The 14594-nt window shown below is 38.4% G+C and overlaps 1 protein-coding gene across 1 annotated transcript in view; it reads left to right on the top strand.

Annotated features, from left to right (window-relative positions):
- LOC109680909 (uncharacterized) overlaps positions 1–14594 on the top strand; it is a 92256-nt gene that overhangs the window by 13784 nt on the left and 63878 nt on the right. Inside the window, exon 2 of the mRNA XM_074049032.1 lies at positions 7903–8671. Within this exon, the coding sequence (XP_073905133.1) occupies positions 7903–8671 (769 nt within the window). The remainder of the gene's footprint in view (positions 1–7902; positions 8672–14594) is intronic.

Raw genomic sequence — 14594 nt, 5'->3', positions numbered from 1 at the left:
TCTTCATTTTTGGAGTCTTTGCTAAAGTAACAAGAAGCAAGCAAATTATACCACAAAATCTGAAATGTTCCATTCACTTTTGGAATAATGGCCTCTGGTGGCGTGTGCTCTGCCTTCCACAACATCACAGATACAACTTTTCCAAAATTTTTCCCCATGGCCTAACAGGACTCAAGATCTGTATTAGTGTCACCTGTTGGGAAATTCTAAGCCAATGCCCTATATTTTAGATTCAGTTCTGTTTTGCCCCTCTTTTTCCAGAAATGAAATTTTGTATCTGGATACAGTTTTGGTGCAAGTAAGAGTGGCTTAACCAAGATAAAAGATTATTTCCCTGGCACGTAACAAAACAAGTTGGTACTGAAGTTCAGATTTACATGGCTGTCAGCACTCAGTGCTACTTCTATTTTTTCTTTTACCTCATCACTGTTGTCTGACCCTGGTGGTCAAAACTCACCACCACATCTGATGTTAGTCAGGAGGAAAAGGAATAGGACCAACTTCCCACACACAAACCAATCATCAAAGTTGAGCACATAGCTATTGAGAAGTTACAAGGGTACCTGGGGAACCAATGTATTCTCGGCAGCCAGAATTCAGAAGGAGGTGGGTGGTAGTGGGGATAGGTGTGTCAGTGAGCAGCCAGCAGTCACTACTCTGATATTGAAACATGTGGGATAGCTTTTAGTTTGCATTTTAAACTTATAATTGTGTGGGTTGAAAAAACAAAGACACAAAGGGGAAAAAAAGAGAGATTTACCTTTAACTACGCTCCAAGATTATAATGGGAATGTAATGGGTATTTCCAGAATAAAAGACTTTTACTGAAGAGACCATGACAGGCAGTTTCATAAAAATTTTGCTCCTGATCTGTATTTTTACTATATCCTTACATATAGGGGTACTCTGAGGATCTTCTATCTATTTTTAAATAATTCATATTTTAATGTATTTACTTAAAATTATTTTTGGAATCAGGATGCATTGCAAAATTATCTATGGCTTAATTCCTGTGAAAAGAAATTAAGTCTGTATGGACTCATCTCTAATTTTGTAAATCTCTACCTTGTTGACACATTTAAAAAGGCCTTTTATGTCTTCCAACTATGGTATCTTCTCATGGAGGGTGGTTTGGGTTTTTGGGTTCAGCATTCCATCACTGCATGTGCTTGACATCTCTATTAAACAGGGATGAAAAAGGAAGGGAATCAGTCTATCCAAGAAGCAGTAATACTCAGTGTTCTCAAACACTGCTCCTAAGTTGCCTTCTTTTATTTCTAGTTTCATATTTCAAAATTCAAGATCATGTTCCATTCACTCCTGGGACTTTTCTTTTCTTAATTGAACCAGTACAATGAGCCATAGCAGTTCTTGAGAAAAACAAAACAATGCAATAACAGAACAGCCTAGAGAAGCAGCTTATACACATTAGAAGATATTAGATGGATAGATAGATGTAGCTATAAGACCATAAAGTGATTTTAAAATTACACATTTTAATAATATGCTGATCTGTGATCATGTACTTTATTTCTGGAAGGGATCATTTAGTTATAACTTTTAATCTGAAGGAAAAAAGTTTTAGATGTTAGATAAGGAAAGGAAAAAGTGTAGCCAGAATTTCTCTTCTTTGCCAGTTAAGTTAATTATGCTTCTTGGCTATAAAATGAACAAAAGGATTCTTTCAATTGTGCCATTAGGTATTCAACATTCAGTTTTTCATTCATTCACTCAAACATTTCCTTAATGCCTACCAAGCATCCTGGAGCCTTAAGAGGAAAGGGGAAGCATCTTATAAGCCAGAGAGGACAAAAATTATCCCTCTGGTACCAAGGGCTACAGTGGAGGGAGTGTAGTAAAGGAACTAATGGTTTCTTGTTAAGTTCTCCTCACTATAGCAAAGGAGCATCTCAAAACAAAAACAAAAGCAAAACCAAAATCACCTCATTTCATCATAGTAACACCTCATTTAAGAAGTACTGAAATCTTATAAGAAACTAAAATGTACAGAGATTGATATTTTATAAGTTATAAAACCAATATTCAATATAGCCATAATGGCCTAACATCACAGTTGTTCTTTACCCAAGTGGATAGGAAACCCAAGAAGTCAAGTGGCCTCTCTGAGCATTGTAAGTTGGCCCTGGGCACCTAATCATTAATCCTACCAGGGATTCAGAGAAATATTCATGAAGGAGGAGCAGCTGGAATCATTTCTTATAAGATAAGCAAGAGTCTCACAGACAGACAAGGTTGGGAATGGTTTTCCAGACAATTAAAAGAGCAGGTAAGGGACACAGAGGTTTGTGAGAAATGTCAAGTTTAGGAAACTGCAAATACATTCACAGAGGAAAGCAACTGTAGACTCTAGAAGCAGACTGCCTCGATCCCAATCTCAGCTTGTATACACCAGGCTTTCTAACTTTGACAAGTTTTTAACCTCTTTTTTCTTATCTCTGCAATGTGGGTAATGTAATAAAGTCATTGATTATTAAATGACATAATATTTGTAAAGTACTTTGCACGGTAGTAGGAACTCAGGAAGCGCTCCATGAATATTACATATTATTATGCTGAAATAGCCGAGATACAATGTTCAAAAGAGGTCGTGGCAGGTGACAAGCTTGGATGGAAGGGTTGAAGCCAGATTCTGAAGCACTTCCTATTTTGTCTTTTATTTCTTTGAAATGCCACTGAACGATTAAAGTGCCATGTATGTGTGTTTTATATAATTAGTCTTAGTTCACCATTTATAAATATCTTTTTCATGTCAATGTGAAGGAAAGACGAGAAGTGAGACCTGAGTCGAGAGACCAACTCTGATTATTGCTCTGCTGCAGGGAAGGTCCCACAAGGATCTGAATGTAACAGACAGTTGTGACGGAGAGGTAGGATGGGGAAAAAGCAGAATCAGTAAGATTTCATTACCAGATGGTGAGCTGAAGCAGGCTAGAGGAATTGGTGCTGCCAATCCTAGAGAAAGGGAATAGAGGAAGAGAAGCAGTCTTTGAGAAGAAGTTGTTTAGTGAAATCATGTCCTGTTAAAGCATAAAAGAAATTAATATAGCTAGTTACACAATATAGGTAGGATTTTGTTTGAAAGAGCTACCCAGAGAATCTTGCTTGAAGCTTAAAATTGAATATAAAGGAATTTCTTGCTAGAAAACAATTTCATCATAGAAAAAACACTTAAATTAGAACTTAATTGGATCAAACTAATAAGTGATTTAAAATCATTTGTAGGAAACTTTTAAAATGTAACTAGAAAGGTGTTGACCAGTGATAATATATATCATATATATTTCTAAGGAGGGGAAGAAAAAGACACCAAAATATTTAGGAAGTTAAATTTACAGAATTATTAATTTATAGTAACTACCTAAAATTATTAATATCCTAAAATGGCTAAAATCTATGAATTGGAATTTCTTTATGTGAATTTTATAGTACAATTGTTTTTGAAAAAGTTGATTACTTTGAAAAAACCCATTAACACGTATTCATGAATTAATATATATATTTCATTAGAATGAAATAATGTGGGTTCTGTGCAATTTTGCCTCTACCCACTTATTTCAACATATTCTAATGAGTGGGTGATCTTTATGCTGGCATATCCTGATTATTGTACGAATGTATACTTAACAGATATCTAAGTGCAATGCTGAACCTGGGAAGCAGTTACTTACAAACCTAATTACTAAGAATGCACTCCTGAATGGCCCAAAGTGAGGAGATATACAGGTAGATTTTCCAATGGTCTATTAACCTAACAGCCTATAGCAGTTCCCATGAACTGAGGGAAGCAAAGTTTTGGGAGAAGAGATACAGAATACTTGCAGAAACAACAACAACTTAATGCTGAGGTCTGCCACCTTGCTGGCATGCCACTTCTCCATCCTTGAGGAAATCTAGCTTGAAGTGGTCACTGCAAACATCTGGTACAGTTTTGAATTTACATCCACAAATTAACTTCAGGTGATAAGTATGTCAACTTCGGTCATAGTAAACAAGAGTAAATGTTTTTAATTCCAGCTGAAATCATACATAGGGAGCATCTAATAATTGGAATATAAAACATTGATTTAGCTTTTTTGGTTTCTTTTTCTTTCTTTTTTTTTTTTTTTTTTTGGTTGTGCTGAGGTGTGAACTCAAGGCCTACCCTTGCTAGGGAGGCAGTCTTACCATTTGAGCCACTCTGCCGGTCCCTGATTTAGGGTTTTTACGTTCAAAATATTTTGTGGCATCATGGAAACACAGTGTAAATCTCAAGAGAAATTTGTCTAGAAATTTGACAAAGCTTTACTCGTTGTCCAGTTAGAAAATGACTTACTGAAAAGTCTTCTATAAACTGGAAAAGGCACTTATTGCCACAATCTTCTTGGGAGATGGTTGGTTCTGTCAGTATTTCCTTACCTCAAACACATGCTTCAGAGCATCTGTACTTCTGTGATTGATGCTTTTCTCACAAAAAGCCATTCAAGTAAGACTTGCCTCTTGTTTATCTTTCTCTTTGTTCATTTGTTTCCAGAATCTTGACTGTCTGCCCAAGTGTACATTGTCTTCCTTCTCTGTTCTGTGGTTGTGTCAAGTCTCCTTTTCAGGTGAGCTTCAACTATGGCTAGTCTTACCAGGTTGGATTCCTGACCCTGTAATCCCTGGCCACTAGTGTTGGGCATTGAACTCGTTTATCTCTCTTTCAACATTCCTCCACATCTTGCCCCACTATTTATCAAAACCAGTTCCTTGTCTGCATCTCATTCCTGCCTGTATTTCTAGATTACTGGAATTACTGCCTGGGTCCTGATCACTGCCAGAATTAGTGTCACTGCTTTCTCTGTGAGACTGTACTTTTGAAAACATGATCACAATTTCTTATGTTTATAACAACCCCATTGAAGGCAAGAGCTGTCTATCACATCTTATTGGTAAGAAAACCAAGAGTCAAAGAGGCTAAATAATCTACTTAGTATCACACAATGATGCTTAAATACTTTGTTAGTTTTGATGACTTTAGCCCTCTTCAAAATTCATGTTTAATAAATTAAACAAGGCTGAATTGTTAAATTCATGCATGGTTAAATTGACAGAGTTCCTGACTAACAAGCTTGAGGCCCTGAGTTCAAACCCCAGTATGGCAAAAAAATGTAAAAAAAAAAGAAATTAAGTAGTCCTTTAGATGGTTGTATTCTGATTTTAAAAACTATTTCTTCTTCTTACTTTAATAGTTGGTTTATTGAGTTAAATTTTTTTACCTATTAATTTCTTTTCTCCTTTTCCTCCTCAATTCAGTTGTTGAGTATTACCATGTAATAGTCAATGAACACAGTATATTGCTGAAAAGTTTAATTGTAAGAAAGACAGTTTCTGTCTTCAAATAGCTGCCATCAAGAGGAAAAAACACATAATATGTGATTGTAATACTATAGTTCATTTCTATCATAAGAAATACAAAGTTGACACTTTCTGAAATCATATTATTTATGTAGATGTTACTAATTGTTTGTAATACTCTGCACTTTTCAAAACACAATTGCAATTTGTCTAACTCTAATTTCTCTTTTTAAAATGTGAACTCCATATTATAGGGTCTTTGTTGTATTCACTCACTGCTAGAATACATTCAATAGATGTGGATAACAGTAAATAGTATGTTTGATGTCTTTTAAACTTTAAAAGAAGTAATAATACTGTGTTTATGCTGAATTAAGAGTACTTACATCAATTCAACGTATTTCACTAAAAGCATTTTTTAAATTGATCTTCTTAAATTTTTGTAGTGTTATCAAAGAAGCCATATATATTATATCATTCGTTCAAATACACTCCTAAATACATAATTTCAGTTCTTTAACAGTAACTATATACTCTTAGAAATGGGTAACATCTGTTTAAAGTTGTCCAATTTCATGTTCTTTTTATTGCTTGATATTCTGTACTGTGCTCTCTGATTAATGTAAAATGGACACAGAGTTGCTACTCTGTAAATTATTGACTCTTGTTACATTTCATTTTGGCTTAATGCTTATTGAGTGGTATATGAATACAAAGCTCAGAAGGGTTGATGTTTCAATTACATTGACTATTTTAGTTAGAGTTGCTGCATTTCAAGTTATATTGCATCTCTGTTCTTAAGTCTGTTCTCTCCTATATGTGATTATATTTCCTTTGCCATTTTCCTTACTTAAAGATCACATAGATTATATTGTAAAATTTTAGAGTGCTGAGACCACTTCTGTATAGCTAGCTTTAAAAATAGCTAACAATATTATTTACATGTAAAAATTTAATATATGTCCTATAATGATTCAATAGAAGATATTTTAAGTTTAGGTATTTGAAGTATTCAGCAAGAACAACAGAAGACATTACGAATTTTATAAATATTCATGGGTAGAAAAATTCCAAAGAACTATTTGGAAAGAAAGTAGAGGTACAAAAATATGTATTGTCAGCTCACATTTTAAAGATGGGAAACTATATGGCTAGGAAACATATGGCATCACTGTATGGCATCAGAGTGTGGCCAGAGTGTTGTGGGTTCATGACAGTCAATGTTTAAACTCAACGTACATACCTGAGAAGTAATTGGGAAAATTTAATCCCATGAAATTTCACAGTCCCTTTAAAAAAATAAATCAGGGACAACCCTCTGTCTTGGCATGAAAAGTTCTGAACTTGTTTACAAAGGAATCAATAACAAAATATTTTAATGAAAAAGAAAAGTAGAGAAACACAACCAATGAAACAAAAGTGCAGTTGAAGCCATCAGAGACATTTTGGAAGACTGTTTACTTCCGTGAGTTAGTACATGATACAGGAGTATTTTGTAATTATTATGATTTGCTTAGTATTTTCTCTTTTTTTATTTTTATAAAGTCTCAGAGAAATGTACTTAATTCTTAATATGCCTTTTCCCCCTATGACTAGCAGAGAGCAAAGAAAAGTTATTTTGCTAATTTGGTTTGCTGTAGTTTAGAAGAGATAAAACATTTATATTTGAGGCAGAAAAGACAATCTTCAAGATTATTGTAAAATAAACAAATGTGGGATACAGAATGGGCTTTTCACAAACAAAACAAAACAAAAACCAAGAAATTGAAGAAAACACCAATGCCCTATTTCCTTTTTGAAGAACAGAAAGTCAGGTCAATGAATAAAAAGGAAATGTGAAAAATAGTGTATTTGAAACTCAAACTCTACTAATCTTCTTTAGTGTTGATTTATAATCACAACTTGTATTATCTCTTGAGCACTTATTATAGGCACTGTTCTAAAAGCTTTGTTTATTTCTTCAAGTTCTCCAAGCAGTTTCTATGAGGTAATTATATTTTACTGCTGGCACCAGAGAAAGGTCCTAATCCAAAACTTCATGCACCAGTACCAGGCCCTGACTGATTGTGTGCACTGTCTCTCTGTTGGGCTAGGGCTTGATAAAGATGCTACCTCTTGCTTGGAAGAGATTCTAATAATCCGTTCCAAAGGATCCTCGTGTATTTCCTTGCAGCATTTCTTCTCCTGTTACTCAGAGTGTGCTTTTCCTTATAATTATGTAGAAATGCATCGCTAAGACTAGAGAGTACTCGTTAGTCAGATACATAACACAATCCTTGCCAGACAAGTATAATAAGGAGACTAACATTAATGTTACTGGGGGTGGGGGGAGGAACAGGGGTGCGGGGTGGGTGGGGAAGAGAAGGAGGGCAGGGCGAAGAGAAGAGGAGCAGCCAGGGCTCCGCCCCCGGGCGCTCTGCGCAGGCGCAGTGACCTCTACCGCAGGAGGGGGCGACACGGAGTGAGCGGCGGCGTCGAAGCTTCGCAACCACTGTGGAGCCCAGAGCAGCGTCGGTTGCAGCCTGAGCTCCGCACCCGCCAGCGCCTTGGACAACTGCTCGTCCCTAGGGCTTTTCAGCTCGGCTGCAGCGTCTCTTCGCCGGGCACACAGACCGGGAAGTGGAGAGCAAGAGAGAGAAGAGAGAGGAGGCAGCGGAGCAGCTGAGCGGACACCGCCGCCCTCCAAGAAGAAGGCTGCGAATCTCCTGGGCCACCGACAGCGCCGCCACCAACGCCACCGCCGCCACCGCCACCACCGCCACAGCCACCGCCGCCTCCACCACCACCACCACCGCCGCCGCCTCCACCACCACCACCACCACCACCGCCGCCGCCTCCACCACCACCGCCACCACCGCCACCGCCGCCTCCACCACCAGCGAGCCTGGGCCGGGCAGGGCGCCGAGCGGGCCGTCTGAGGCGCAGGCCGGAGCGGGCCCGGCACCGCAGCGCTGGTGGAGGCCGGGTCTCCGAGGCGACGGCCGAGGCAGGTACAACGGTACCGGAGGAGGCGGCGCCGCCGCTCGTCCCTTGTCCTCAGGAGGGGGCCCATGGCGAGCTACAAGCCGGTCCGGCCCGGGGCTCGAGCCTCAGCCCGTGGAGCCCATCGCCGTCGGGGCCGGCAGCGGAGGCGGTGGCGATGGCGATGGCGGCGGCGGCAGCGGGATGGCGGGGCTGATGGGGCGTCCGGCTCCGACTCCGGCTCCGGTTCCGCTCCCCGCGGGGACGAGTTACCTTTCGGTGCCGATCCGCAACTTCCGGATGAAATTCGCAGTTTGGACTCCTGCAGGTCGGACAGGTCAGCAGCAGGGACATCGTGGAGATGGTGCTCAACCTGGTAAGGGAAAAGCCGTCCCCAGTGTCCCCCACCCCATCCTCGGTCCCCAGCGCCCCCTGTCCCCCCTGCACCCGGGGTCACCCGGGGTCAGCCACGCCGCGCGTCCCCGGGAGCACGGCTCGCCCCGCGGGTGCTGCCCAGCGGGTGACCTGCCCGCGCTGCAAAGCCAGGCCACCGTGCGTCCTCTGCTCGGTCCTCTCCTGCACCTGAGCAGTGCCCAGCTCCACAGCGCTTCTCACTTCTCCTCCTTGGCTGCCAGTAAATCGCCTAAAAAGGTTATGGGTGAGCTTTCGAGTTTCATTAGGGGCTGAGGGGACAGACCTCTGGTTCCCGGGCTCCTTCTCCCCCGCTCTCTAATTGTCCGTGGTGTCGCCCTCCTGTGATGACAACCTTGTTCCTGGAACCTGAGTTCCCCTGTGCTGCTGAAATGTGAAAAGCACATTAGCTCCGACTTGAGCAGCTGGGGTGTGATGTTTCCAGGGAGAAAGGAAAGCGATGCAGTTTTCATCTGTCTTTGAAAATATTCCGAGGCTGTGATAAGAGTGTTGTGCAGGACCCACCCACGACCCCCGTCTCTTAGACAGCCTTCCCTTCTGTGTAATATTGCCCCGAATATGTTGGTCTCTTAAGTCATTTTCTTTTTCTATGCACACAGGTGTTAAAGGTGAGGGCATCAAATCATACAGATTGGTCTCTGTGGTTGCCTTCAGGAGAGTGACTCATGGATAAGACTAAAGGAAAGATATTAAATGCAGTCTAGGTTTTGGTTTCTTTCAAGGTAAGAAAGAGTTACTGCAGAACTGTGTGTGACTTAATGTTTTGTGCTATGTTCAGAAGGAGCATTCAAAATATTGGGAAGAAAGGGGGAAGAAATAAGAAGAGGAGAATCACAAAGAGCATAATTCATAGTATTGGTGCTTTGTAAATGCAGTGTTTGCTGCAGCAAAGCATTTTAAAACAGTTTCCTCTGCAGTACCTAGTCTTTGACATACTGTAAGGTTGGGTGTGGGAAGGCAAGTTGTAAATCAGGAGCGATCAGTTGACCATTGTACTTGGTGTGGAGTCACAGCAGTTTGATTTTTCGGCTAAGGAATTATTTTTATTTGATCTATAGGAAAACTGAAAGAAAGCTGGAACTAACAGCAGTGGTGCTCTGAGACATGAATTAGGTAGTGTCTATGGTTTATGAGCTTTTTAAATTCACAGAAAAGTTGAAGACTTCTATTTTTCCTTTTTTGCCAGTGTTTCAAGTCAAAACTTGGAGTTTGTCTTTACTTTGCTATATTTATTACTGTTTAAGTGCAACATACCTTTTTCTACTTTTGTATACCCTTCAAATAAGTCACTATAAAGTCAGTGTAAGTTTGGAAGAATGTCACCCTGTAAATATTACCAGTTCTTTTCAAAATGTTCAAAGAAATATAATTTTTTCTGGGGGGGTTGTGTTTTTTTAACTAGTTGCCAATACTTGCCTTTTTTGCTTTTTAAAGGAAAAGATAAAATCTCAAAAAATGTTACCACTGTAGCTGGTATTGTATTTCCATATATTTAAAGGAACACATTTTAAGTTTTTTCTCATTTCTCTAACCAATATCATTTTTACTCTAGATGATGTGATAATTGTATTTGTATGCTTACTTAGTCCATCATAGCTAGGTAAGAGGCAGTAGAAGTATCACAAGCTGGAAAGTGATTTGAATGTGTAGCCAGTGTGGACTCTGCAGCAGAAGAGATGTATGCTGAATCAGTTCTTAACAGGTGGGGTTCTTTAGGTATAGTAGACTAAATAAGGAAGTGAACTTTTCTCTTGAGGTAAAGGCATTTAACTCATCAGTGCCATGTAAATCTACCATGAGGTATGCAGACATTGTTTTAGAGAGTAGCATTACTTTTAAGCTTAGAGTCTTTACAAATATGGTAATACCAATTGGATATCCCTGCATCCACTTAAGATCTGGTGCCTGCCTTGAATTTTGGAATGAAAGAGCTAGGTAAAATTTTTTTTGTGCATGGTTAGAGAATGCAATCTATTTTAGAGGAGACTTTTGGGGAAAGGATGAATGACAAAGGGAGTTGTTTACTATTTAGTTGCTAACTGTATTAATTATAGAATAGATATAGTCATTTGAAGTGTAAGAGTTCATAAATTGTAGGTTTAGGGCTTTATTTTTCCAAAATACTCATGATGAATATTGTCATGTGAAAACTTAAGCTGATGCTCAAAAATGTATTTGGAGATCATAGGCATTTAAAAAATAATTATCATTTAGGTACAAAGGACTTGTTAGAGTTTGGCAGCCTTTAATATTATTTCTGATGTTAGTTTCTTAGTTTCTTTTATTTCAGTCCTAATTTGAAATGTTAAAGAAAACTGAAATTTGAAAATAGTGAAATGTCCGTCACAGTGTGCTGTATGAGAGAAAAAAGGAAACTAGTGAAACCTGAAGTTTTTACTTTGAACAATACCCTTATCATAGTCACATTGGTCAAAATGTTTCCTTTTTTCCTGTTCATTCCTTCTTCTTATGTAATATGACAATACACATATTTGGTTTTAGGCATTATTTTACACTTGCTTTACCCAAAATATTAAGAGTTTTTCAGAGTAAAGTTTAAGTGTGCTGTAAAATATAGGCCTTCTCTGGCATAGCAGTGGGTGGAATTTTTCTATTTTTTGCCAAGGTGGACAAGCATTTCTGCTACTCAAGGGGCTTGTGGGTATTTAGAGGAGGATCAGCAATGTAATAGGAAATAAAATGATGTCATTGTAGATGCATGCATTTTGTATAATGACTTTAGAGTTGACTTAAAACATTTCAAATAAGGGATGAAGAGTATCAGGAAGATGAATAAATTAGTTTGTGAATAAAGTTACAATTTATTGTCAAGGATTTTGCCCTACCAAGTGAAAGAAATTGATCATTAACAAGCTTTGGGTTCAGGAGGAAGTATTTGATGTGGCATTATAAGATGGTTTATATTAAAGAGATTTTGTTGGTTGGTTTTCTGTTATAAAGCAGGCACACAACTTAATGCAACACACTTGACATATGTTTATATAGGGTTTCTCATTCTTGAAGTAAATGCTATGTAAATATCATGTGTATCTTTGTTTAAAACATGGAAGTTTCATTTATCACAGTTTTTGATATAACATAAATTTTTAGAAAAGACAAAATAGAGGACTAATATTTACTTAATGAAAGGATTCACAGTAGGGTGTTTTGAATAGCTGTTTTAGGTAGTATACAATTCTTTAATTATAATTATAGAATTTAGTTGTAGACGTATAGATTTTTTCAGGCATTTGTAGATTATTTTATGAATTACTATAAGGTATATCATTGTGTCTATAGTTGTAGGAAATGGCATTTCCCCTTTTATTTTTTTTAACATTCTAAGTGGCATGTTGTCTACTGTATCAAAAGTATAACAAGATATTTGAGGGGATTTCCTGGACTATTATATTCTTCTCTTTGTTAGTCAAAAGGGAAGTTTTAAATTACTTTAAACTTGAATTGACAATAATTGTTCTTCCTCAGGGTTTATTCATTTATAGCTTGATAATAATTTTTGTTTTGATGATATTTAGAATTTCATAAGCAAAAAGCCTTTTAATTGAATTTATTTAAGAAATATACAGTTGCATCTTAGGTAAACTCATGGAAGTCTTTTATGCTAATGAAACCACATTATTTATATTAAAAGAATATTCTGTATTTTAACTTATGCTGACATAGGAGCCTTTTCATATTAACTTGTATATTCTTGCTATTGAGTATGGAAAATTAAATATATAAATACTGGAAGTTTCAACATCTTAAGGAGTTCTGAGGTTTTTCACAGAACTGTTTAGTTGTATAATGACACTAAAGCAGCAAGTATTCTGTAGCCTGTCTATGACCAAGTTATATTAATTTTAAACAGGTATTTTGTGGGACATACTATACCATTAATTAAAAGTGTCTCAGTATATGAGTGTGGCTGTAATAGCCAGTCACCTGCATTTTTACTACCTGCTTAAAAATTGTTATGTATCGGTTCCACAGGTTTTTCATTTGTGCCTGTATTTCTGATATTTATTCACTGTCAGCTTATGCCTTTTGTATCACACATCACTCTCTAGTAATGAACTCATTTATGTGTGTTTACTCTCCTATCTTGTTAATTCCATGAGTGGAGTAGCTGATCTTAACATAATATAATATAATATAATATAATGTGTGTGTGTGCATTTGCATTTCTAGCATTGTGGTAAATTAAGTAAATTTTTTTGTTGTTGTTTTTGGCTGTACTGGGGTTTGAACTCAGGGTCGTGCATGCTTGCACAACAGGCATTAACACTTGAATCATGCCTCCAGGCCTTCCCCCCACACACACTTTATTTTTCAGAGACAGAGTCTTGTACTTTCCCCCCAGGCTGGCCTTGGACTACAATCTTCCTACCTATTTCTCTCACTTAGCTGTGGCACATGCCACCATGCCCAGCTTTTTTGTTGAATCAGGATCTCCATAACTTTTTGCCTGGGCTCTGATTTCTGCCTCTGTAGTAACTAGGATTACAGGTGTGTACCACCACATATGGCCCTAGTTAAGTGCATTTTGAGTATGCATGAAATTAGGCAGTAATAGGACCAGTTTTTGAAAGTGTTTTCAACAGAAGAGTCCAGATCCTGGATTTAAAATAAATAAAACTCATCAGCTTAATGTAATGCTTATTCCTAAAACTAGAAATGTGTGTTGAATATGTGTATTATCAAAGTAGGCATTACTGCATATGTAAATGTTATTTTTAAGTGGCATCTGAGGGTAAGAATTTAAAGCTTTCCATATTTCTATTTTCATGTTATCAATAGAGAAAATATATAGTGCATTGAATAGAAATTTTAAAAATTGTTAGCTATTTTCATTATTACCAAAACCAGTTGACACCTCTTGTTTTTGTCAGTCCAGCATGCATATCCTCTTTTTGTAATGGTATCTCAGTTTTCCTTTGCTGATGCCCCATTCTTAGTTCAATTGGTTTAGATGGGTTGAGGCCAGTGCTTGCCCTCAGAGGTGGCCAGAATTAGTGATTGTTTTAGGGATGAACCTCTGAACCAAGGGGAGTCCCATAGTCAGTTCCAGGACTTGTGCCAGAGCTCCTTCTGTTGGGTTTGCTCAACAGATAAACTCTTAGTCAATAACTGTAGTGCCTATCTTAGATTTGATCAAGTGTGAACCCAAAAGAAAGAAATGGCTTCTTGATTCTGTTGGAACACTTGGAACCTGTGCCTATGAGGATTGTCTTCTAATCCTTAAATATTCTCTTTTAAAATATATTCATGTTGTTATTGTTACTTGTTTCAAATCAGTTGAAACTGGGTTTTTGTCAGTTGTAAATGGAAAGAATCCCCACTAGCATAGAATTAGTATGTGTAAGGAAATATAGGCCCAAAAGTGACCATGTGGAGAGGAGTGATCTGGCCAAGAGATTCTTTATTGCTGGGTGGGAGAGGGAGAGAGCCAGAGAGCCAAGAGAGTGGGGGGGGGGATGGGAAGAAGGGCAGGTGCTTAAATACCACTCAGTGATACTCAGCATGATCTGATTGGTTAGGGTCTTATGGTTCAAGCTGATTGGAGGTTGGGGCAGAAGGAGGATTCAAGCTAGACTTGAGGCAGGACTGTGACCCTGGAAAGTGGAGGCTTAAGAGTGCAGTAAGAACTGAAACCTATTGGTGCCATTATTGCCAACATTCCTCCGTTTTTTGTTTGTTAAGGAAGGGGGGTGTTGTGTTCGGTCTGGCTTCTTTGAGCTGGCAAGGGGCGGTGTAGGGGAAGGGAGGGTTAGTTGGCAAACAATGTTGGCGTGCTGAGCCTCATGATCATGTACACCCAGGCTCCAAAAATGAAGACTTCCTCTTCCCTGAAGTTGATGAAGGTC

Source organism: Castor canadensis, chromosome 12, assembly GCF_047511655.1.
Source record: "Castor canadensis chromosome 12, mCasCan1.hap1v2, whole genome shotgun sequence".
Lineage (NCBI taxonomy): Eukaryota > Metazoa > Chordata > Mammalia > Rodentia > Castoridae > Castor > Castor canadensis.
Note: the sequence above shows the minus strand (reverse complement) of the source record. Positions and strands in the feature narration are given on the sequence as shown.